At 42.9% G+C, this 25,337-nt stretch overlaps 1 protein-coding gene across 1 annotated transcript in view; it reads left to right on the top strand.

Moving 5' to 3' along the window:
- The window catches only part of LOC143282565 (uncharacterized), a 51,868-nt gene that overhangs the window by 11,659 nt on the left and 14,872 nt on the right, over nt 1–25,337 (top strand). Inside the window, exons 4-12 of the mRNA XM_076588254.1 lie at nt 1,428–1,584; nt 4,028–4,073; nt 7,869–8,024; nt 12,288–12,343; nt 16,163–16,300; nt 17,701–17,875; nt 21,658–21,768; nt 22,476–22,700; nt 25,037–25,256. Of these exons, the coding sequence (XP_076444369.1) occupies nt 1,428–1,584; nt 4,028–4,073; nt 7,869–8,024; nt 12,288–12,343; nt 16,163–16,300; nt 17,701–17,875; nt 21,658–21,768; nt 22,476–22,700; nt 25,037–25,256 (1,284 nt within the window). The remainder of the gene's footprint in view (nt 1–1,427; nt 1,585–4,027; nt 4,074–7,868; nt 8,025–12,287; nt 12,344–16,162; nt 16,301–17,700; nt 17,876–21,657; nt 21,769–22,475; nt 22,701–25,036; nt 25,257–25,337) is intronic.

Genomic DNA, 25,337 nt, shown 5'->3' with positions numbered 1-25,337 from the left:
AGAGCGGGATTCGAACCCACACCCTCACGGACTCTCTGTATTGGCAGCTGAGCGTCTTAACCATTCTGCCACCTTCCTCCTGGGTATCTAGATAAATTGTTGGGTGCACCGGGTTGATGGGTAGATAAGTTGTTGGGTGCATTGGGTGGGTGGGTAGTTAAGTTGTTGGGTGCATTGGGTGGATGGGTATCTAGATAAGTTGTTGGGTGCACTGGGTGGATGGGTAGATAAGTTGTTGGGTGCACTGGGTTGATGGGTAGATAAGTTGTTGGGTGCACTGGGTGGATGGGTAGATAAGTTGTTGGGTGCACTGGGTGGATGGGTAGATAAGTTGTTGGGTGCACCGGGTGGATGGGTAGATAAGTTGTTGGGTACACTGGGTTGATGGGTAGATAAGTTGTTGGGTGCACCGGGTTGATGGTTAGATAAGTTGTTGGGTACACTGGGTGGATGGGTAGATAAGTTGTTGGGTGCACTGGGTGGATGGGTAGATTAGTTGTTGGGTGCATTGGGTGGATGGATAGATAAGTTGTTGGGTGCACTGGGTGGATAGTTAGATAAGTTGAGTGTGCACTGGGTGGATGGGTGGAGGGTAACTACCTACATGGATGGAGGAAGGGACAATTACGTGGCAGGTTACGCCCACTTGCAAGCTGGCTGGCTGGCTGGTTGGTTGGTTGGTTGATTAGTTGGTAGGCTGGTTGGATAGTAGGTTGGTGAGTTGGTTGGTTGAAGGGAGCATGGATGTATGTCTGAATGACTTGTTGAGTGGGAGGGTTAGTTGGTTGGCAGGAGGGTGAGTTAGTGAGTAAGTGACGGGCTGGTGGAAAGATGGATGAGTGAGGAGGTCGGAAGGACGAACGTTTGAACGGTGGGTGTCGTATTACTTTATCTGACCCACCGCCCGACTGGCTGACTGAGCGAGCGAGCGACTGACCAATTGACTGACTTACTGACAGACAGACAGACAGACAGTCCGACCGACCGACCGAACGACTGACTGGCCGACTGACTGACTGAACTGACGGACGAACGGACCGACGGACCGAATGACTACAGACTGACCGACAGACTGATTGACTTACTGACAGACAGACAGACAGACAGACAGACCAATTTATCAACTGACTGACTGACTGACTGAAGAACGGACGGACGGACTGACGAACGAACGAACGAACGGACTGACTGACTGACTGACTGACGGACGGACTGACGGACTGACTGGCGAACGAACGGACGGACGGACTGACTGACGAACGAACGGACGGACTGACTGACTGACGAACGGACGGACGGACGGACTAACTGGCTGACCGGCTGACCGGCTCGCTGGCTTACAGACCGACCGACCTACCGACGGACGGACCGACCGACTGAGTGAGTGACTGACTGACTGACTGAGGGGTACGGTGTTGGCCCTGCAGAACCCTCCAGTGCTGAACTGTCCATCCGGGGGCCCGGCCTGGGGGTCAGCTTCCTGCTGGACAACGTGACGCTGCACGAGGTTCCGGAGAACCCCAACTGGATGGCTGAGGCCCACACCAACATTGAGGCCCACAGGAAGTCCAACGTCAACTTCCGGTCAGCACACTTCTCTGCTCACTTTTTGCCGCTTTTTTTTTCCCCTGTCTGTGACTCTATTTTTTCTGACTGTGTCTACGTTTCTCTGCCTGTGTCTGTTTCTCTTTCTGGGTCTCTGTTTTCATTTCTGTGTCTCTTTCTATTTTCATTTTCTTGCGTATGTCTCTGTTTCTCACTCTGTGCCTCTGTTTCTCTTTCTGTATCTCTGTTTCTCTCTCTGTACCTCTGTTTCTCTTTCTGTCCCTCTGTTTCTCTCTCTGTGTCTCTGTTTCTCACTCTGTACCTCTGTTTCTCTCTCTGTACCTCTGTTTCTCTCTCTGTGTCTCTGTTTCTCTCTCTGTGTCTCTGTTTCTCTCTCTGTACCTCTGTTTCTCACTCTGTGTCTCTGTTTCTCTCTCTGTATCTCTGTTTCTCTCTCTGTACCTCTGTTTCTACTTCCGTGTACCTGTTTCTATGTGCCTCTTTCTTTGCCTGTGTCTCTGTTTCTTTGCCTGTATCTCTGTTCCTCTTTCTGTCTCTCTGTTTCTCTTTCTGTCTCTTCGTTTCTCTGTCTGTATCTCTGTTTTCCTTCTTGTATCTCCTTTTTTTTCTGTCTGTGTCTTTGTTTCCATTTCAGTGTCTCTGTTTCTCTCTCTCTGTATCTGTTTCCCTTTTCACGTTTCTGTTTCCTTTTTCGATCTGTCTGTTTCTCTTTCTGTGCCTCTGTCTTTCGATCTTTCTGTTTCCTCTCTGTCTTTCTGTTTCTCTGTTCGTGTCTCTGTTTCTCTGCCTGTGTCTGTTTATCTTTCTGGGTCTCTGTTTTCATTTCTGTGTCTCTTTCTATTTTCATTTTCTTGCGTATGTCTCTGTTTCTCACTCTGTGCCTCTGTTTCTCTTTCTGTGTCTCTGTTTCTCTTTCTGTCTCTCTGTTTCTCTTTCTGTCTCTCTGTTTTCCTTCTTGTATCTCCTTTTTTTCTGTCTGTGTCTTTGTTTCCATTTCAGTGTCTCTGTTTCTCTCTCTGTATCTGTTTCCCTTTTCACGTTTCTGTTTCCTTTTTCGATCTGTCTGTTTCTTTTTCTGTGCCTCTGTCTTTCGATCTTTCTGTTTCCTCTCTGTCTTTCTGTTTCTCTGTTCGTGTCTCTGTTTCTCTTTCTGTCTCTCTGTTTCTCTTTCTACCTCCCCATTTCTATATTTTCTTTCTCTTTCTCTTTTTTTTCTTTTATTGTGTCTTTTGATGTTGTTCGTCATTCTGTACTTATGTGCTTGTGAACGGCGCCAAACTATCACTGTCTATATATATATGATAGTCAGTCGTGTCTGACTATGACCATCAGAACAGCAGAGGAGGCAACTGCTGTTCCGACTATCTGGGCTAGAATTTGATTATAGTGGAGAGTGTCTCTCCCAAGTTACATCCCCGCTCTCTCGGCCAAGAGGGTTTTAGGACAGTCGGCGGTGGTATTGTTCCCAAAGGCCAACCAGCCCACAAGGCTGCAGCACTAAGAGCCAGTGCAATTTTGCCTCCTATTTTAAGTCATAGTCCTTCACAAAAGACTAAGCTGTAAATGATTTCCCATTGACTGGAGAAACCATTGATAATACAGCTCTCACTTTGCTGTAGGCCCAAATGTCAATCACACACACAGTCACTGTCTAATTTCTGTGTGAATCACACACTGTCATTGTCTATGCTCTGTGTCAACCACACACACTGTCACTGTCAATTACCTTGTGTGAATCACACACACCGTCACTTGCAAGTTCTCTAACTAATTTTGGCTGGATGTTTAACAAAAGTTCTCTCTCTCTCTCTCTCTCTCTCTCTCTCTCTCTCTCTCTCTCTCTCTCTCTCTCTCTCTCTCTCTCTCTCTGTATGTGTGTGTGTGTGTGTGTGTGTGTGTGTGTGTGTGTGTGTGTGTGTGTGTGTGTGTGTGTGTGTGTGTGTGTGTGTGTGTTTAAACAAATTCATTGAACAAATCTATTTATCTCTCCCTGATTAATATCTTGCGTCGCATTCGATTTATTTCAACACAGTTTGAAGTTACATATGACTAGAAATGTTTCATCAAACACATAATTATTTTGACACACCTTAAATTCATATATGACGAAAAACTTTTCTCGTCAAATGCATATTACATATATTTATTTTGACACACCTTAAAGTTATGTATGACGAAATTATTTCTTTTTCAACAAATATAGATATATATTTTTGCACAGCATGAAGTTATCCATGACGGAACATGTTTTTATTCCATCAAACAGCATAAAGTTATAAATGACAAAAAACAACAAACAAGCAAACAAACGAAAAAAGAAAAGGAAAAAAAAGACAAAAAAGGACTTTGTTTCTCATCATAGATTATTTTGACACAGCATGAAGTTATGTTTATTTTTAAGTTTATTTTTCATCAAACATAGAAATATGGATAACTATTGTGTGTAATGCTTTCTTTTCAGCTTGATTCTACCACCCGGATTGAGTAAAAAGGCTCTTACCCTGGAGGTAATAACTGAATTCTGATGATGATGAAAATGAATACAGTAAAATAAATCATGGATGAACAATGACATAATTTAACACTAATGCCATTGACTCAACGGAAACATGGATGGACAATGGCATGATATGACACTAATGCCAATGACTTAACGGAAACATGGACGAACAATGGCATGATATGACACTAATGCCAATGACTTAACGGAAACATGGACGAACAATGGCATGGTATGACACAAATGCTAATGACTTAACGGAAAAGTGGATGGACAATGGCATGATATGACACAAATGCCAATGACTTAACGGAAACATGGACGAACAATGGCATGATATGACACAAATGCCAATGACTTAACGGAAACATGGACGAACAATGGCATGATATGACACAAATGCTAATGGTTAAGATGAAGCATGATTGAACAAAAGAAACGACTTGACACTAATGCTAATGAAACAAAACGGTGCACGGTGACCAAAATCAATTACTAGACACTGACGTTAATGACTAAAATGACGCATGATGACCAAAGGGGATGACTAAACACCCATGTTAATGACTAAAATGACGCATTATGTCCAAAGGAAATGACAAAACACTGACGTTAATGACTATAAAGATACATGATGACCAAAGGGAATGACTAAACACTCATGTTAATGACTAAAATGACGCATGGTGACCAAATGAAATGAATAACATTCATGTTAATGACTAAAATGACGCATGATGACCAAAGAAAATGACTAAACACTGACGTTGATGACTAAAGTGACGCATTATGTCCAAAGGAAATGACAAAACACTGACGTTAATGACTAAAAAGATACATGATGACCAAAGGGAATGACTAAACACTCATGTTAATGACTAAAATGACGCATGATGACCAAAGGAAACGACTAAACACTCACGTTAATGACTAAAATGACGCACGATGACCAAAGGAAATGACTAAACACTCACGTTAATGACTAAAATGACGCATGATGACCAAAGGGAATGACTAAACACTCATGTTAATGACTAAAATGACGCATGATGACCAAAGGAAACGACTAAACACTGACGTTGATGGCTAAAATGACGCATGGTGACCAAATGAAATGAATAACATTCATGTTAATGACTAAAATGACGCATGATGACCAAAGGAAATGACTAAACACTGACGTTGATGACTAAAGTGACGCATTATGTCCAAAGGAAATGACAAAACACTGATGTTAATGACTAAAAAGATACATGATGACCAAAGGATATGACTAAACATTCATGTTAATGACTAAAATGACGCATGATGACCAAATGAAATGAATAACATCCATGTTAATGACTAAAATGACGCATGATGACCAAAGGAAATGACTAAACACTGACGTTGATGACTAAAATGACGCATGATGACCAAAGGAAATGACTAAACACCCTCGTTAATGACTAAAATGACGCACGATAACCAAAGGAAATAACTAAACACTGACGTTGATGGCTAAAATGATGCATGAGGACCACATGAAATGACTAGACACAGATGTTAATGACTAAAATCATGCATGATGACCAAAGGGAATGAACATTCACTGATGTTAATGACTACAGTGAGGCATGGACAGATCAAGGAGTGATGATGATGATGATGATGATGATGATGATGATGATGATGACTACAATGAGGTATGGATAGATCAAGGTGTGATGATGATGATGATGATGATGATGATGATGATGATTACAATGAGGCATGGACAGATCAAGGTGTGATGATGATGATGATGATGATGATGATGATGATGATGATGGTGACTACAATGAGGCATGGACAGATCAAGGAGTGATGATGATGATGATGATGATGATGATGATGATGATGATGATGATGATGACTACAGTGAGGTATGGACAGATCAAGGTGTGATGATGATGATGATGATGATGATGATGATGATGATGACTACAGTGAGGTATGGACAGATCAAGGTGTGATGATGATGATGATGATGATGATGATGATGGTGACTACAATGAGGTATGGACAGATCAAGGTGTGATGATGATGATGATGATGATGATGATGATGGAAACTACAATGAGGTATGGACAGATCAAGGTGTGATGATGATGATGATGATGATGATGATGATGATGACTACAATGAGGTATGGACAGATCAAGGTGTGATGATGATGATGATGATGATGATGATGGTGGTCACTACAATGAGGTATGGACAGATCAAGGTGTGATGATGGTGATGATGATGACTACAGTGAAGTATGGACAGATCAAGGAGTGATGATGATGATGATGATGATGATGATGGTGATGATGATGACTACAGTGAAGTATGGACAGATCAAGGAGTGATGATGATGATGATGATGATGACTACAGTGAGGTATGGACAGATCAAGGTGTGATGATGATGATGATGATGATGATGATGGTGACTACAATGAGGCATGGACAGATCAAGGTGTGATGATGATGATGATGATGATGATGACTACAATGAGGTATGGACAGATCAAGGTGTGATGATGATGATGATGATGGTGACTACAATGAGGCATGGACAGATCAAGGTGTGATGATGATGATGATGATGGTGACTACAGTGAGGTATGGACAGATCAAGGTGTGATGATGATGATGATGATGATGATGGTGACTACAGTGAGGTATGGACAGATCAAGGTGTGATGATGATGATGATGGTGACTACAGTGAGGTATGGACAGATCAAGGTGTGATGATGATGATGATGGTGACTACAGTGAGGTATGGACAGATCAAGGTGTGATGATGATGATGATGATGATGATGATGATGGTGACTACAGTGAGGTATGGACAGATCAAGGTGTGATGATGATGATGATGATGATGATGATGATGATGATGATGATGATGATGACTACAATGAGGTATGGACAGATCAAGGTGTGATGATGATGATGATGATGATGACTACAATGAGGCATGGACAGATCAAGGTGTGATGATGATGATGATGATGATGATGACTACAGTGAGGTATGGACAGATCAAGGAGTGATGATAATGACTACAGTGAGGTATGGACAGATCAAGGTGTGAATATGATGATGATGATGATGATGATGATGATGATGATGACTACAATGAGGTATGGACAGATCAAGGAGTGATGATAATGACTACAGTGAGGTATGGACTGATCAAGGTGTGATGATAATTGCTACAATGAGGTATGGATAGACCAAGGAGTTATGATGATGACTACAGTGAGGTATGGACAGATCAAGGAGGTGTGATGGTGATGATAATGACAATGAAACATGGACAGATCAAGGAAGAGTGATGGTGATGACTACAATGAGGATTGGACAGATCAAGGAGGTATCAATTCGTGCAGACTGATCCAAATTCGCTACATTACATTTGATTAGAATTTTGTGTCATATTACCTCTTCCACTGTGCATACACACGCACACCCGCGCACTAGCAAACGCACAGACACACAGAAACACTGACAAAACACACTATCGCAACCCCCTCGCACATATGCACATGTACGCGCATACACATACAGACACTCACAGACACACACAGACACAGACAGAGACACACACGCACTCACACACACACACACACACACACACACACACACACACACACACACACACACACACACACACACACACACACACACACACACACACACACACAGAGTACCTACTGAAATCATATGAGACAAGTATACTCTCAAACTCAGTTGGACTTACTCACACACATACGTTCTCGTTCCTCAGATTTCTTTGAAGAAACATTTGTTCGCCTTTGGTGCCAAGATAGAGGAATATGAGCTAGTCGAAGAACCAAGGAATTTGTACACAGACCTTGTGTACAACTTGTTCAATTGGGCAACCGTTCAAGCTTACAAGTGGAAGTTTAACCTTGGAGGAAGGGTAAGGATCCACCTGTGAGTGTGCGTGTTATGTACCTGAATGTGTGAGTGTGCGTGTTATGTACATGAATGTGCGAGTGTGCGTGTCTATGTACATGAATGTGTGAGTGTGCGTGTCTATGTACATGAATGTGTGAGTGTGCTTGTTTACGTACATGAATATGTGAGTGTGCGTGTTTATGTTCATGAATAATGTGAGTGTGCGTGTTTATGCACATGAATGTGCGAGTGTACGTGTTTATGAACATTAAAGTGTGAGTTTGCGTGTTTATGTACATGCATGTGTAAGTGTGCGTGTCTATTTACATGAATGTGTGAGTGTGCGTGTTTATGTACATGAATGTGTGAATGTACGTGTTTATGAACATGAAAGTGCGAGTGTACGTGTTTATGTACATGCATGTGTGAGTGTGCGTGTTATGTACATGAATGTGTGAATGTGCGTGTCAATGTACATGAATGTGTGAGTGTGGTTGCTTACGTACATGAATGTGTGAGTGTACGTGTTTATTTACATGAATGTGTGAGTTTGCGTGTCTATGTACATGAATGTGTGAGCGTGCGTGTCTATGTACATGAACAGGTGAGTGTGCTTGTTTACGTGCATGAATAGGTGAGTGTGCGTGTCTACGTACGTACATGAATATGTGAGTGTGCGTGTTATCTACATGAATGTGCGAGTGTGCGTGTCTGTTTGCATGAATGTGCGAGTGTGCGTGTCTACGTTCATGAATGTGTGAGTGTGCGTGTTATGTACGTGAATGTGCGAGTGTGCGTGTCTATGTACATGAATGTGTGAGCGTGCTTGTCTATATACATGAATGTGTGAGTGTGCTTGTTTACGTACATGAATGTGGGAGTGTCCGCGTTTATGTACATGAATGTATGAGTGTGCGTGTTTATGTGCATGAATGTGCGAGTGTGTGTGTGTGTTTGTGTAAATGAATGTGTGAGTATGCGTGTTCTCATTCATGAATGTATGGATGTGCATGTATAAGTGCATAAATATATGAGTGTGCGTGCTTATGAACATGAATTTGTGGACTGTGCGTGTCTGTGTTCATGAATGTGTGAATGTGTGTACATGAATGAGTTCGCTAGCATCCCCTTTTTTGTATGTCCGGCGAGCAGAGTCAGGCAAAATCCACAGACATCCGCACCGTACATCAGTATTGTCAAGATCTTCCATTCAAAAGCATCTTTAAAAAAAGAGACTAATTCTACATCCCCGAGCCTGGAAATGCATCTTAATGTACCTACTGTGCTTAAGCTGCTTGCTCACTAGTCGCCCGAGCAAGTGAAAACTTGCTAGTGACATTTAGCCCTTAATATTTATGTGTTCACCACCTCGATGAAGTCATCACCATGTTTCCACAGCTCACACTCGACCAGGAATCCTCCTTTGCGAAAAACAGCACAGTTAAGTTTGGATAAGTTTTCGTCCATGTCACAATCACCAGCGAAAGAAATTCAAAACGTTTATCGGTTTTGGAATCCAGCAGTTGGGTCAGAGGTCAGGTCTACATAATATGCAACAAAATCAACAGAAATGTTAACAATATCTGGTGATAGCTGGACGCCATGTATACTTTTTGTGTGTGCAAAGGGTCCATTCAATAATTACGAATATAGATAAAATGGGTGAAAGCACGCATCCATGTCTTACCCCACTGGGACACTCGAAAAACTATGCAATACTGTCACACTCAAGAACACACATATTTGTAGATACTGGTCAAAATATGGAGCAAAATTTTCCACTAGTGCCTGCCTTACGTAAAACTGTACACAAAAGTGCTCTCAAAAGCTTTTCTTAATTCTACAAAACAATCATACACCTTCAATGAATTTTTCAAGAAATATTTCTGAACAGCTGTTTGCAAAACCTAAATGTTAGATTAGTAGAATAACCCGCGGGAAAAGAAAACGAAAACACCTAGTACCTCATCAGCCTTAGGCTGACATCAGCCCAGCTAGAACATGGTTATTTAGATTACGAGAGAACAAATTTCCGGTAGTGCTCTAGAGCCAACCTGTACGGTAGATGTCAGGATTTTCTGGATCACACACTCTATGAAGTGGCACAACAATGACTCATGACCAAGCACTTTGGTAAGTACCAGAATCAGAAATACAGTTAAACAACTGAACAATGACTATAAGTACCTATGTTTAACTCTCTCCATACGAACGACGAAAGAGACGACGCTAACAGCGTTTCACCCCAATTACCATCATCAAAATATTGCAAGCGGAAGGCTCTTATACTGAAGAGGTGAATGTTGACAAAGAATACCACAATTCTGACGACGGAAGCTAAAGGTTGGGTCATTCAGACACCCACTGGACATCCGAGGGGTCTGTGTAGAGGAGAAGAGAGGACTGGCCGTACTGAGTGAGTTAACAGTTTTTCAACATGCCCGCGAATACACCATCAGGCCCTGGGGAGTTATTCACATTTAAAGCATTCGTTGCGGACAGGGTTTCCTGTGCACTGACTGGTTTGTCTGTCGGTTGCGGATAGGACTTTCTATGCACTGACTGGTTTGTCAAGACAGAGGTGTTGCAGAATTTCATCAACAAATTAGTGAAATTGTTCCTGGTCTCTGACATTGAAAGCAGGTTTAAAATGGTTGAACTGGTGTTCACTGCTAATGTCAGGCCATCTGTGGAAAGAGCAGCGAAGTGATTTCACTTCACCAAAGCCCATTTTACAGTCTGCAGCTTTTGACTGCAAGCTGGCAATTTGTCTCTTTATTTTCTTCATAAATCTGTACTCTTTTCTACACTAGACAAACTAATCTTTGTAAAGCTCTGGTGTGAACACTTTTGTATCTTCTAAACAGTGTTTTCCACTTTATTGTATTTTCATGTTAGCTATTCTACACTCTGCGTCAAACCTCGGCCCAGTTCTTGTGTTCATGCAAGCTGCTACTTGGAGAAGGCCAATACAAAAACAGACGACATCTGCGTACCCAGTCATACAAGAGTACAGTGGCTTCTGTCACGGCTAATTCAACCTGTGTATTGTTTATGGCTTCACAAAACAAAGACGCCTTTGTTTCGTTCCACGGTAGCTTTTCAACACAACTGCTTGCCAGACCGACACTTTCACTCACCGCACTCTGAAACTACCTAAGGTCGTCTGGCAAGCACTTGGATTGAAACCTTTCTTCACCACCAGGCGGGCACCAGTAGGAAGATCACTTTATGCTACAATATAGTCTATAGTGCTACATCCTGATCATCTCACATTGCTACACAGTAGTCTATAATGCTACAGCCTGAATAGTCTACAGTGTTACCACCTGATCAGCTCACAATGCTACACAGTAGTCTATTATGCTACAGCTTGAGTGGCACACCTGAAGCTACATACTAATCCGTAGTGCTACACCATGATTGGCTCACTTGAAGTTACGTAATAGTCTATAGTGCTGCAGCCTGATGAACATACTCGATGCTACACAACAGTCTATAGTGCTGCAGCCTGATCAGCTCACCTGATGCTACAAAATAATCTATATGCTACAGCCTGATTGGCAAACTTAAGGCTACACAATAGTCTACAGTGTCACAACCTCGTGAGCTCACTTGATACTACATAATAGTCTACAGTACTACAGCCTGATCGGCTAACTTAAATGCTACAGAATAGTTTACAGTGCTACAGATTGATTGGCTAACTTAATGTTACACAATAGTCTATAGTGCTACAGCCTACTCAGCTCACTAATTATTTTTGTATGGTGACTGGTGTGTGTGGTGTTTGAGGTGTGTGTGGTGTGGTGTTTGAGGTGTGTATGGTGTTTGAGGTGTTTGAGGTGTGTGTGGTGTGGTGTTTGAGGTGTGTGTGGTGTGGTTTTTGAGGTGTGTGTGGTATGGTTTTTGAGGTGTGTGTGGTGTGGTGTTTGAGGTGTGTGGTGTGTGTGTTGTGTGTTGTGTGTGGTGTGTGGTGTGTTGTGTGTGGTGTGTGGTATGTGTGGTGTGTGTTGTGTGTGGTGTGTGGCGTGTGTTGTGTGTGGTGTGTGTGGTGTGTGTTGTGTGTGGTGTCTGGTATGTGTGGTGTGTGTGGTGTGTGTGCGGTGTGGTGTTTGAAGTGTGTGCTGTGTGTGGTGTGGTGTGGTGTTTGTGGTGTGTGTGGTGTTTTGAGGTGTGTGTGTGTGTGGTGTTTGAAGTGTGTGGTGTGTGTGGTGTGGGGTGTGGGGTGTGTGTGTAGTGTGTGTGGTGACTGGTGTGCATTGTGACTATTGTGTGTGTGCAGTTCGATCCAGACTTCAGCCGGGCCACTAACGCCACGAGAGTTCTTCGGGAAAATGGGTTTGTTACACTGATACAGAGATTCAAAGACTGAAAGAATCTAATGTTAGACCTCCGGCCTGTACACATGATTTATTAGGTGCACACACATGACCACAAAAAGAAAAGACAATGAGTAAATAAATCAAATAATACCAGAAGTTTAAACACAGCACATTTGCTGAAATAAAAATAAGGGTTATTTGTCCAAACTTAACATCCTTCTACAAGTTCTTCCCTTCTCTTGAACGCATAGAATATGTACATCGCAACATCTCTGGTTATGTTCACAACTTCGTTGGGTTTTTGGAGGGTTTTTTGTTTGTTTGTTTGTTTGTTTGTTTTTTACATGACGATCTCTACTAAACTGCCAAGGTTTAAAGATACATTTCTCTCTCAGCGGTCTGTAGACATCACAGCGTGGCAGAAAATGAAATTCATCCTCTATTTGGTCACAGAAAGGACATGTCTTTACGTTATCGCAGTAACGTTTATTATCTTTCAGATCATTTATTCCAAGTCTTAACTTTACAAAGTTTACCTTGAACTTGTTTATTGTTAACCGTATAAAGTAAGGTTCTGACTGTAACCACACTGATTTATATATATATATATATATATATATATATATATATATATATATATATATATATATATGTCTAGACTAAGGGATAAGGTGAAAGTGTAGGTGTGTGTGGTTAGGGTAAGGTGTAGGTGTACATGAGACCACTGCAGTTAAAAGTAGGGCTGCTCACTAAAACAGCAAAAGTAAGTGGAGAATTGTTGATTTAATCAGTCAAACATAGCTTCGTTTTCAAGCTTCCAGAATCCATAAGTGGCTCAGTTAAGAACGCCAGCTGTACCAAGCAAGAATAAACGAAATCAGAATAGTGTATCGGTTCCAGAAGACTCGTACCGTACCAGATCCACAGAGGAAGTAATCGTGGTACGAGTCAAATCGTACCTGGAGTAGAATGTGTTAAATGGGTGAAGATCACTACTGTTAGTGTCTTGATAACAGTGTCTAGAGTTAGGGCTAAGGTGTAGCTGTCTGTGATTAGGTTTTGATATTGGTGGTGAGGTGTAAATGTCTGTGATTAGGTTTTGATATCGGTGTCTAGAGTTGGGGATGAGGGGTAGGTGTTTGTGATTAGGGTTTTGATATTGGTGGTGAGGTGTAAATGTCTGTGATTAGGTTTTGATATTGGTGTCTAGAGTTGGGGATGAGGGGTAGCTGTCTGTGATTAGGTTTTGATATTGGTGGTGAGGTGTAAATGTCTGTGATTAGGTTTTGATATTGGTGTCTAGAGTTGGGGATGAGGGGTAGGTGTTTGTGATTAGGGTTTTGATATTGGTGTCTAGAGTTGGGGATGAGGGGTTGTGATTAGGGTTTTGATATTGGTGTCTAGAGTTGGGGATGAGGGGTTGTGATTAGGGTTTTGATATCGGTGTCTAGAGTTGGGGATGAGGGGTTGTGATTAGGGTTTTGATATTGGTGTCTAGAGTTGGGGATGAGGGGTTGTGATTAGGGTTTTGATATTGGTGGTGAGGTGTAAATGTCTGTGATTAGGTTTTGATATTGGTTTCTAGAGTTCCTGATGAGGGGTAGGTGTTTGTGATTAGGGTTTTGATATCGGTGTCTAGAGCTGGGGATGAGGGGTAGGTGTTTGTGATTAGGGTTTTGATATTGGTGTCTAGAGTTGGGGATGAGGGGTTGTGATTAGGGTTTTGATATCGGTGTCTTGAGTTGGGGATGAGGGGTTGTGATTAGGGTTTTGATATCGGTGTCTTGAGTTGGGGATGAGGGGTTGTGATTAGGGTTTTGATATTGGTGTCTAGAGTTAGGGATGAGGGGTTGTGATTAGGGTTTTGATATCGGTGTCTTGAGTTGGGGATGAGGGGTTGTGATTAGGGTTTTGATATTGGTGTCTAGAGTTGGGGATGAGGGGTTGTGATTAGGGTTTTGATATTGGTGTCTAGAGTTGGGGATGAGGAGTTGTGATTAGGATTTTGATATTGGTGTCTAGAGTTGGGGATGAGGAGTTGTGATTAGGGTTTTGATATTGGTGGTGAGGTGTAAATGTCTGTGATTAGGTTTTGATATTGGTTTCTAGAGTTGGGGATGAGGGCTAGGTGTTTGTGATTAGGGTTTTGATATCGGTGTCTAGAGTTGGGGATGAGGGGTTGTGATTAGGGTTTTGATATCGGTGTCTAGAGTTGGGAATAAGGTGGAGATGGATCTTGTGTCTTTGAGCCTCAACACCCAAGGTGTCACAAAATCATACAACCCCCCTGAAAATTATACAAAATAAAACTATAAAATTAAGCTGATTAATTTAGATTGCAAAAAAAAAACAAAAAAAACTCTCCCAACTTCTCATAGTGTTTGAGAATACTGGTGATGATCGTGACAATAATGATGACGACGATGACGATGACGATGATAACGATGACAATGATGATGGTAATGATGGTGCTGGTGATGACGGTGATTATGATGATGATGATGCCGATGATACTACTACTACAAACAATAAGCAGACTTGTATAGCGCAGTACCCCCAATCCAAATGGGCTCACCGCGCTTTACAACAAAATATGCAATTTTAAGACTAAGTGACGTGAAGATATGTACAGAAAATAAAATGAGATAAAATAAAACAAAAATATGTACAGAAAATAAAATGAGATAAAATAAAACAAAGTAAATGAATAGTTGAATAGACATAGTCTCACATAACATTTTCTAAGATATACGTATCATTTCAGACTCTCATCACACTGGCTTCAAACTAAGTGACATAAGAATATGTAAATCATCACATGCAATATCACAGTCTCACGTCACATTAGTCCAAATCACAGCAAGATAAAAACATGTCACATTCACCCTTGTCAAAACATGCACCAGGAAATACGCCTCACAGAACCACACCAAAAATCATCACAAATGCACACAAATCGACTCCAAGAGGACGCCCAGCAATCAAATCACAGCAGAAACGCTCTACTTAGAAAAATACAACTTCAACAGATGTGTTTTGAGTGCTCTCTTGAATGCGGGTGTTGGGTTATGACGAATATGCGAGGGCAGTGAACTCCACTGTTTTGGTGCAACAAAAGAAAAGTACCGTTCACTGTAAGTTCTTGTGCGAATTCTTGGAATAGACTGTGTGCGCTTGTCATTTGAAGAACAGAGTTGTCTGGGTGGTGAATAGACAGAAAATAAATCTGAAAGATAGACGGGACAAGAATCAGTGAATAAATTGTAACAAAGGACTGAGAGGTTGTATTGTATCTGTGGCTGAATGGGGAGCCAGTGAAGGGAAGCGAGTAGAGGGGATTGGTGGGGAGGTGAGGGGGGGGTGACGTTTTGTAGCCTTGAGTGTGAGTCGTGCTGCAGAGTTTTGACCCTTTTTTTTTTTTTAACTTTGTCAACACAGTGTTTGGGGCAGCCAGCAAGAAGAGCGTTTCCATAATCAAATCTAGATAGGACAAAAGAAGAAACCAATGATGATGATGACGTCGATGACGATGACGACGACGACGATGACGACGACGATGATCATCATGACGACTATGATGATGATCATGACCACTGATGACGACGATGAGGACCACGACGACGACAACGACGACGACGACGACGCTGCTGCTGCTGCTGCTGCTGCTGCTGATGATGATGATGACGACGACGACGAAGATGATGATGATGACGTTGACGACGACGAGGATGACGATGGCGACGAGGATGATTGTGTTGATGATGATGACGACGACGAAGATGATGATGGTAATGATGATGATAAATGGTGACGACGACGATGATGACGGTGCCAGGTTGAAGGTGCGGGGACACAGCATCCTGTGGGACATGAAGAAGAACGTGCCTCTCTGGGTCCAGAAGCTGCCTGTGGAAGAGCTTTACGCCGAACTGTTTCGTCACGTGCATTACATGATGACCCTGACCAACGGAACGTCAGTGTCAATGCCTTGTCCTCTGTTTCTTCACACACATACATTGTGACTCGTCCGTTACATGGTGACTGACCAACGGAACGTCAGTGTCGCTCTCTTGTCCTCTGATTTCTCACATACATACATTCTGACTCGTCTGTTACATGGCGACAGATTAACTGAGCATCAGTGTTCCTGTCTTGTCTGTTTCTTCACACACATACATTCTGACTCGTCCGTTACATGATGACTGGCCAGCTGACCGTCAGTATCCCTCTATAGTCTAGTCTAGTCTAGTCTAGTCTAGTCTAGTCTAGTCTAGTCTCTATGCCTGATCCATAGCAGTCCAAGCCAAGTGTATCATTTCTATAACTGTTTAAAGCCCAGCAATACCTTTTCCATACCCCAACCAAGTGTATGATTTATATAATTACTTAAAGCCCAACAATGTCTTTTTCCATATCCCTACCATGTGTATTGTTTCTATAATTGTTTAAGCCCAGCGATGCCTTTTTTTTTCATATACCACCCAAATTAAGTCTTACGTTGTTTTTGTTGTTGTTTTTTTGTAGCCAAGCTTTTCATTATCTGTTCTAAAAACACATAGTCTTACATCAGTGGTTGATCATCATCATCATCATCATCATTATTATTATTATTATTATTATTATTATTATTATTATTGTTGTTGTTGTTGTTGTTGTTGTTGTTGTTGTTGTTAACAGTAGTAGTAGTAGTAGTAGTAGTAGTAGTAGTAGTGGTAGTGGTAGTAGTAGGTTTTTGCCAGGTATTCCCGTACTCCTCTCTAAAGGATATATATACTCCTGCATTAACGGTGCATTAGTTTTAATCATGTTTAAAGCCCAACAGTCTTTTACCCTCTTCAGAGGCAAGCAGTCCCTTACCCTCTCCAGAGTCCATGAAGCCAAGGAATCCCTTACCCTCTCCAGAGTCCATGAAGCCAAGGAATCCCTTACCCTCTCCAGAGTCCATGAAGCCAAGGAATCCCTTACCCTCTCCAAAGCCCAGCAATCCCTCACTCTCTCCAAATCCCAGAAAACCCAGAAATCCTTCACCCTCTGCAAAGCCCAGCAGTTTCGTACTCTCTCCGAAGCCCAGAATACCCAGAAATCCCTTATCTAGAGGTGATTTAAATCAGTAATTAAATTTCGGTTTGATTCTGTTGTCAGTGAGCACGCCTCAAGGTGACTAAAATCAATAACTGAATGTGGAAAAGACCTTGTCGGCCTGGCAGGCTGATTGATTGATTGATTGATTGATTAGCTGACTGACTGGTTGATTGATTGACTGATTGAGTGAATGAGTGAGTGGGTGAGTGACGTGAGCGAATCAACAGATGACTCCCATTCTGTGCAAACTGATCATAACGCTGTGTTGAACGTGCTGTGTGGTGGCGTCAGCCTGGAGCAGTTCGACGTGCAGAACGAGCACATCCACGGCCACTACTACGAGGAGCGCCTGCAGAACCCAAACGTCACCAAGGACGTCTTCCGACAGACCCGGCGGCTGGCCCCTCACGGCCCAGACCTCTACCTCAACGACTTCACCTGTGTCACCTCGGGAGCCAGCACTGAGGTGGGGTCTTTCAGTACCCCCACGCCCCCTCTTTCTGCCCAGGGGTTCTTTGTTCTCTTTGTTTGTTTTTTCCCCATTTCTTTCTTCCCAGGATTCATTGTTCCCCTTTCTCTGTTTTTTGTTGTTGTTTTTCCTGCCCAGGATCATTTTGTTCTCTTTACACTTCTTTCTGCCCAGGATCACTTTGTTCTCTTTACACTTCTTTCTGCCCGGGATTCTTTGTTCTTTTTACACTTCTTTCTGCCCGGGATTCTTTGTTCTCTTTAAACTTCTTTCTGCCTAGGATTCTTTGTTCTCTTTACACTTCTTTCTGCCCGGGATTCGTTGTTCTCTTTACACTTCTTTCTGCCCAGGTTCACTTTGTTCTCTTTACACTTCTTTCTGCCCGGGATTCTTTGTTCTCTTTACACTTCTTTCTGCCCGGGATTCTTTGTTCTTTTTACACTTCTTTCTGCCCGGGATTCTTTGTTCTCTTTACACTTCTTTCTGCCCAGGTTCACTTTGTTCTCTTTACACTTCTTTCTGCCCGGGATTCTTTGTTCTCTTTACACTTCTTTCTGCCCAGGTTCACTTTGTTCTCTTTACACTTCTTTCTGCCCGGGATTCTTTGTTCTCTTTACACTTCTTTCGGCCCGGGATTCTTTGTTCTCTTAACACTTCTTTCTGCGCGGGATCACTTTGTTCTCTTTACACTTCTTTCTGCCCGGGATCACTTTGTTCTCTTTACACTTCTTTCTGCCCGGGATCACTTTGTTCTCTTTACACTTCTTTCTGCGCGGGATCACTTTGTTCTCTTTACACTTCTTTCTGCCTGGGACTTCTTTCTTCTTTTTACACTTCTTTCTGCCCAGGATTCTTTGTTCTCTTTACACTTCTTTCTGCCCGGGATCACTTTGTTCTCTTTACACTTCTTTCTGCCCGGGATCACTTTGTTCTCTTTACACTTCTTTCTGCTCGGGATCACTTTGTTCTCTTTACACTTCTTTCTGCCCGGGATCACTTTGTTCTCTTTACACTTCTTTCTGCCCGGGATCACTTTGTTCTCTTTACACTTCTTTCTGCGCGGGATCACTTTGTTCTCTTTACACTTCTTTCTGCCCGGGATTCTTTGTTCTCTTTACACTTCTTTCTGCCCGGGATTCTTTGTTCTCTTTACACTTCTTTCTGCCCAGGTTCACTTTGTTCTCTTTACACTTCTTTCTGCCCGGGATTCTTTGTTCTCTTTACACTTCTTTCTGCCCAGGTTCACTTTGTTCTCTTTACACTTCTTTCTGCCCGGGATTCTTTGTTCTCTTTACACTTCTTTCGGCCCGGGATTCTTTGTTCTCTTAACACTTCTTTCTGCGCGGGATCACTTTGTTCTCTTTACACTTCTTTCTGCCCGGGATCACTTTGTTCTCTTTACACTTCTTTCTGCCCGGGATAACTTTGTTCTCTTTACACTTCTTTCTGCCCGGGATCACTTTGTTCTCTTTACACTTCTTTCTGCCCGGGATCACTTTGTTCTCTTTACACTTCTTTCTGCCCGGGATCACTTTGTTCTCTTTACACTTCTTTCTGCCTGGGACTTCTTTGTTCCATTTTCTGTCCGTTCTACCTAGGATTCTTTGTTCCCCTTTCTCCCCTTTCTGATTTGGATTCTTTGTTTCCTTTTTCTCCCTGTTGCTCCTAGGAATATTTTGTTCCGTTTCCCATCCCTTAAACCCATGATTCTTCTATTAATTTCCCTCCCCCTCCCTCCCCCCTTTCTGTTTACAATTCCTCTTTCCTTCCTTCAGTCCCTCCTTCTGTTTGTGTCTTGTGCCCTGTGTCTACAGGAACGTCAATAGCATTTTGTGTCTTGTGCCCTGTGTCTGCAGGAACGTCAATAGCATTTTGTGTCTTGTGCCCTGTGTCTACAGGAACGTCAGTAGCATTTTGTGTCTTGTGCCCTGTCTGCAGGAACGTCAACAGCATAGCATTTTATGTCATGTGCCCTGTGTCTGCAGGAACGTCAGTAGCATTTTGTGTCTTGTGCCCTGTGTCTGCAGGAACGTCAATAGCATTTTGTGTCTTGTGCCCTGTGTCTGCAGGAACGTCAATAGCATTTTGTGTCATGTGCCCTGTGTCTACAGGAACGTCAATAGCATTTTGTGTCTTGTGCCCTGTGTCTGCAGGAACGTCAACAGCATAGCATTTTGTGTCTTGTGCCCTGTGTCTGCAGGAACGTCAACAGCATAGCATTTTGTGTCTTGTGCCCTGTGTCTGCAGGAACGTCAACAGCATAGCATTTTGTGTCTTGTGCCCTGTGTCTGCAGGAACGTCAACAGCATTTTGTGTCATGTGCCCTGTGTCTACAGGAACGTCAATAGCATTTTGTGTCATGTGCCCTGTGTCTACAGGAACGTCAATAGCATAGCATTTTGTGTCTTGTGCCCTGTGTCTGCAGGAACGTCAGTAGCATTTTGTGTCTTGTGCCCTGTGTCTACAGGAACGTCAGTAGCATTTTGTGTCTTGTGCCCTGTGTCTGCAGGAACGTCAATAGCATTTTGTGTCTTGTGCCCTGTGTCTGCAGGAACGTCAATAGCATTCTGTGTCTTGTGCCCTGTGTCTACAGGAACGTCAATAGCATTTTGTGTCTTGTGCCCTGTGTCTACAGGAACGTCAATAGCATTTTGTGTCATGTGCCCTGTGTCTGCAGGAACGTCAATAGCATTTTGTGTCATGTGCCATGAATGTCATTGTGTCGTGTGCGAGGACTGTCATTGTATCATGCGCGATGACTTTCGTTGTGTCATGTGCGATGACTTTCATTGTGTCATGTGCCATGAATGGCATTGTGTCATGTGCGATTATGATCGTTGCGTCATGTACAATGAGTGTCATTGTGTCGCGTGCGATGAATGCCATTGTGTCGTGTGCGATGAATATCACGTGTGTGACTCCACTCGACTCGACTTAATTTATTGTCATAAAATCCTTAAGGATTAATAGACACAACAAAAGAACATTATGAACTAAAAAAGAAACGGTCAGCTGAGACGCATGTAATGATAAATATAGTTGGCGAATGTTTTCTGACAGCCGTCGCAATTGAATACATCACTTGGGTTCAGGATATTGTCTTGTATCTTTCTATTGATCACATCCGATAGATTATTATATTGTTGTACGTTCGTAATTAGAAGGTTTCGCAAATTATAAAATAAAAGAAATGGAATTCATCTTCAAGAACTTTACATACATTACATGATCTCTCTTCTCTTGGAATGTTTTCAAATCTTCCTCGTTCAATTTTCAAATCGTATAAGCTAAATCTGACTTTATAGAGAGCTTGTTTGTGAGCAGGACCGATTTTATCAGGTAAATAATTCTCAGTTCGATAATCGTTTCTCTTAATTTTGTTGTAGAAATCAAATCTAACAACTAGTTAAGGAACGAAAATGATTAATTATATTTTGCCATTGCCTTATTCAAGTGTCTTCTCACAAGAATGATCTCTAACTGATACATTGAGGACGAAAGATTTAGTTATTTATTTATTCATTTATTTATTTTTCTGTCTGTTATTTATCTACTTATTTGTGTGCCTTACGTAGGTTTCTTTGTGCATATTATGTTTGCAACGGGTCACAGGCCTATACGCAATTAAAACATTTGTTCTTGTTCTCTCTCTCTCTCTCTCTCTCTCTCTGTATATATAATATATATATATATATATATATATATATATATATATGTGTGTGTGTGTGTGTGTGTGTGTGTGTGTGTGTGTGTGTGTGTGTGTGTGTGTGTGTGTGCAGGATCTGTATGACTTGGGCATGCAGTACCTGCGGGAGGGAGTGCCCATTGACGGACTGGGCATTCAGGGCCACACCAAGGACTTTGTCAAACCAGACCCCACGGCTATGTGGGTGCGTGCGTGCGTCCGTGCATGTGTGCGCGCGCGCGCGTGTGTGTGTATGTGTGTGTGTGTGTGTGCGCGCGTGTGTGTGTGTGCGCACACACACACACGTGCATATGAGTTTTATTCTTCTAGTATTTATACTAATGTCTATATTTAATGTTTTGATGGTCAGGTAAAAAAAAAAAAAAAAAGAAAAGAAAAAAAAACCACTGTGACCTTATTCCTTTCCATTGAAAAAAAATCCATTTCGATTTCGATTGTTGTTGGTGACAGCAATGGTGGTACAGCACAGTACAGTACAGTACAGTACAGTATAGTACAGTACATTACAGTTCAGCACGACACAGCACACCATAGCACAGCACAGGACAGCACACGGTACAGCATATTACATCACATCACATCACATCACAGTGCAGCACAGCACAGCACAGCACAGCACAGTACAGCACAGCACAGCCCAGCACAGCACAGCACAACACAACACAGGACAGCACAGCACAATACAGTACAGCACAGCACAACACAGCACAACACAACACAGGACAGCACAGCACAATACAGTACAGCACAGCACAACACAGGACAGCACAGCACAACACAATACAGGACAGTACAGCACAGCACAGCACAGCACAGCACAGCACAGCACAACACAGCACAGTACAGCACAGCACAGCGCAGCGCAGTTCAGAACACCACTTGTGTGTCCAGCGAAGACTGGATCGTCTGGCGGAGACAGGACTGGACCTGATGATGACGGAGTTTGACATCGGCTGGCATGATGAGGTGGAGCGCGCTGATTGGTTGGAAGACTCCATCCGGGCCTTTTTCGGCCACCCAGCCCTGAAGGGGGTAATTCTTTGGGGCTTCTGGAACGGTTCCATGAGATATCCTGACCATGAGCTGGTGACTGGGCCCTCTGCCAATAATCTGACCGTGAGTGGGGGTTGGTGGGAGGACTGGGGTGTGTGGGGCTTGGGGGGCTTGGGGGGTGTGGGGGGAGCTTGTAAGGGGTGGGGTGGGGTCTGAGAACCGGGTGGGAGTTGACTGCCAGTGTACCCAGTTCAGTCTCACAGTGTGTATGTCGGTGACATAGCTCAGTCTGACAGTGTACATGTTTGTGACATAGTACAGGTTGACGGTGTACATGTCAGTAACAGAGTTGACAGTGTACGTGTCAGAGACAAAGTTCAGACTGTCAGTGTACATATCTGTGATAAAGTTCAGTCTGACTGCACATGCCTGTGACATTGTTCAATCTGACAGTGTACATGTCTGTGACAGAGCTGAGACTGATAGAGTATATGTGGCAGAGTATAGACTGACAGTCTACATGTCTGTTACAGAGTTTAGTCTGACAGTGTGGAAAATATGAATCCTAAGAAAAGTAAAAGAGTTAGAAAAAAAAACAACTAAAAATAAAAACCAACAACAACAACAACAAGATAAGATAAGAATAACTTTATTATCTCCAACTGGAGAAATTTGGTCAGGTGCATTATCACAACATAGACAAGTAAACAACATGGGGACCATAACTGTAAAAGTCAACAACAGCTTTTACGAATATTACGAAGATACAAATGTAAAAAAAATTATCACATACACCGTTTCATACATACATCCACACACTGCAGGTAATAACTAGTATTCTTAATGTAAAAACAGAAAGAATTAAGAAACATTATTTGAATATAATTATAAACATAGCCTACAAAACTTGTACATTGATTATAATAGATAAGATAAGAAAGAATAAAGATAAATTGCGGAAAACCGCAACCAGATAATCAGCACACACACCCGCCCCCCCCCCCCCCCCCCCCCCCCCCCCTCCGCACCCCCCACCCCACACACGCGGATTACTTGATTAAACAAGAGTAATAAACATATAAAATAATGTAAATGGCCACCAAATTCTTAATTGCCCCACATAAAGAACAAGGGAGGGAGCGGCTGTAGGTCTAGCATAAAAGGTAGAACACGATCTTTTTTGCAAATCGGAAGAATATTGGCATCATTTTCAAACTAACAATGGAACTGTTCCTCTGGGCTTTTCCAGATACACTAAAATGAACAACACGCTAGATGCCATGTCTGGGAGACTGCATTATGTAGTAGTAGTAGTTGTTGTTGTTGTTGTTGTTGTGTTGTAATTGCCCAGGCTCTTGGAACTTATGACATAACGATAGTGGGGTTAACATTGTAGTATCATTTTCTTTTTCTATTTTATACATATGGGTTCAGTAGTAAAGACATAACTATACTGACTTGTGTTGTTTCTGTCTTTCTTCCTTTCCTCCCTTCTTTCCCTCTGCCTTCATTCCTTCCTCCCTTCCCTTCTCCCTTCTTCCTTCCTCCCTTCCTTCCTTCCTCCCTTCCTTCTTACCTCCCTTCCTTCTTTCCTCCCTTCCTTCCTCCCTCCCTTCCTTCTTACCTCCCTTCTTTCCTTCCTTCCTTCCTTCCTTCCTTCCTTCCTCCCTTCTTTCCTTCCTTCCTTCCTTCTTACCTCCCTCCCTCCCTCCCTTCCTTCCTTCCTTCCTTCCTTCCTTCCTTCCTCCCTTCCCTTCTCACTTCCTTCCTTCCTCCCTTCCTTCCTCCCTTCCTTCTTTCCTCTCTTCCTTCCTTCCTCCCTTCCCTTCTCACTTCATTCCTTCCTCCCTTCATTCCTCTCTTCCATTCTCCCTTCCTTCCTTCCTTCCTTCCTTCCTTCCTTCCTTCCTTCCTTCATTCCTCTCTTCCATTCTCCCTTCCTTCCTTCCTTCCTTCCTTCCTTCGTTCTTTCCTCCCTTCCCTTCTCTCTTCGTTTCTTCCTCCCTTCATTCCTCTCTTCCATTCTCCCTTCCTTCCTTTCTCCCTTCCTTATTACCTTCCTTCCTTCCTTCATTCCTCCCTTCGTTCTTTCCTCCCTTCCCTTCTCTCTTCGTTTCTTCCTCCCTTCTTTCCTCCCTTCCTTCTTTCCTCTCTTCCCTTCTCCCTTCGTTCCTTCCTCCCTTCGTTCCTTCCTCTCTTCCTTCTTTCCTCCCTTCCCTTCCCCCTTCCTTCCTTTCTCCCTTCCTTCTCTCCTCCCTTCGTTCCTTTCTTCATTCCTCCCTTCATTCATTCCATCCTTCCTTTTTTCCTTCCTTCCTTCCTTCCTTCCTCCCTTCCTTCTTTCCTTCTATCCTCCCTTCCCTTGTCCCGTCGTTCCTTCCTCCCTTCCTTCTTTCCTCTCTTCCCTTCTCCCGTCGTTCCTCTCTTCATCGCTTCTTCCTGTCTTCGGTACCCTGCAGATCCTGGAGCCTGGAGAGAGATGGGCATGTCTGACCCAGAAGGAGTGGACCACAAAGGTGACGAGGAAGATGAGGAACAGTGCCCTGAACTTTGACATCCGAGGTTTCCAGGGGGAATATGAGGTTATCGTCAGAAACAGAGGGGTGGCGGTGCAGAGGGAGACTTTCACCCTGGGGAAAGAGGACACCAAGGTGAAAATCCGCATCACCAACAGCAGAGGTAGGGTGCAGGAACATTGCTGTTTCTGTCCGATTGTTTGTTTCTCTGTCTGTGTGTCTGTCTGTCTGTCTGTTTCTCTGC

Source organism: Babylonia areolata, chromosome 5 (assembly GCF_041734735.1).
Source record: "Babylonia areolata isolate BAREFJ2019XMU chromosome 5, ASM4173473v1, whole genome shotgun sequence".
NCBI lineage: Eukaryota > Metazoa > Mollusca > Gastropoda > Neogastropoda > Buccinidae > Babylonia > Babylonia areolata.
The sequence above is the reverse complement of the archived record's forward strand: the minus strand, read 5'-3'. Positions and strand labels throughout refer to the sequence as shown.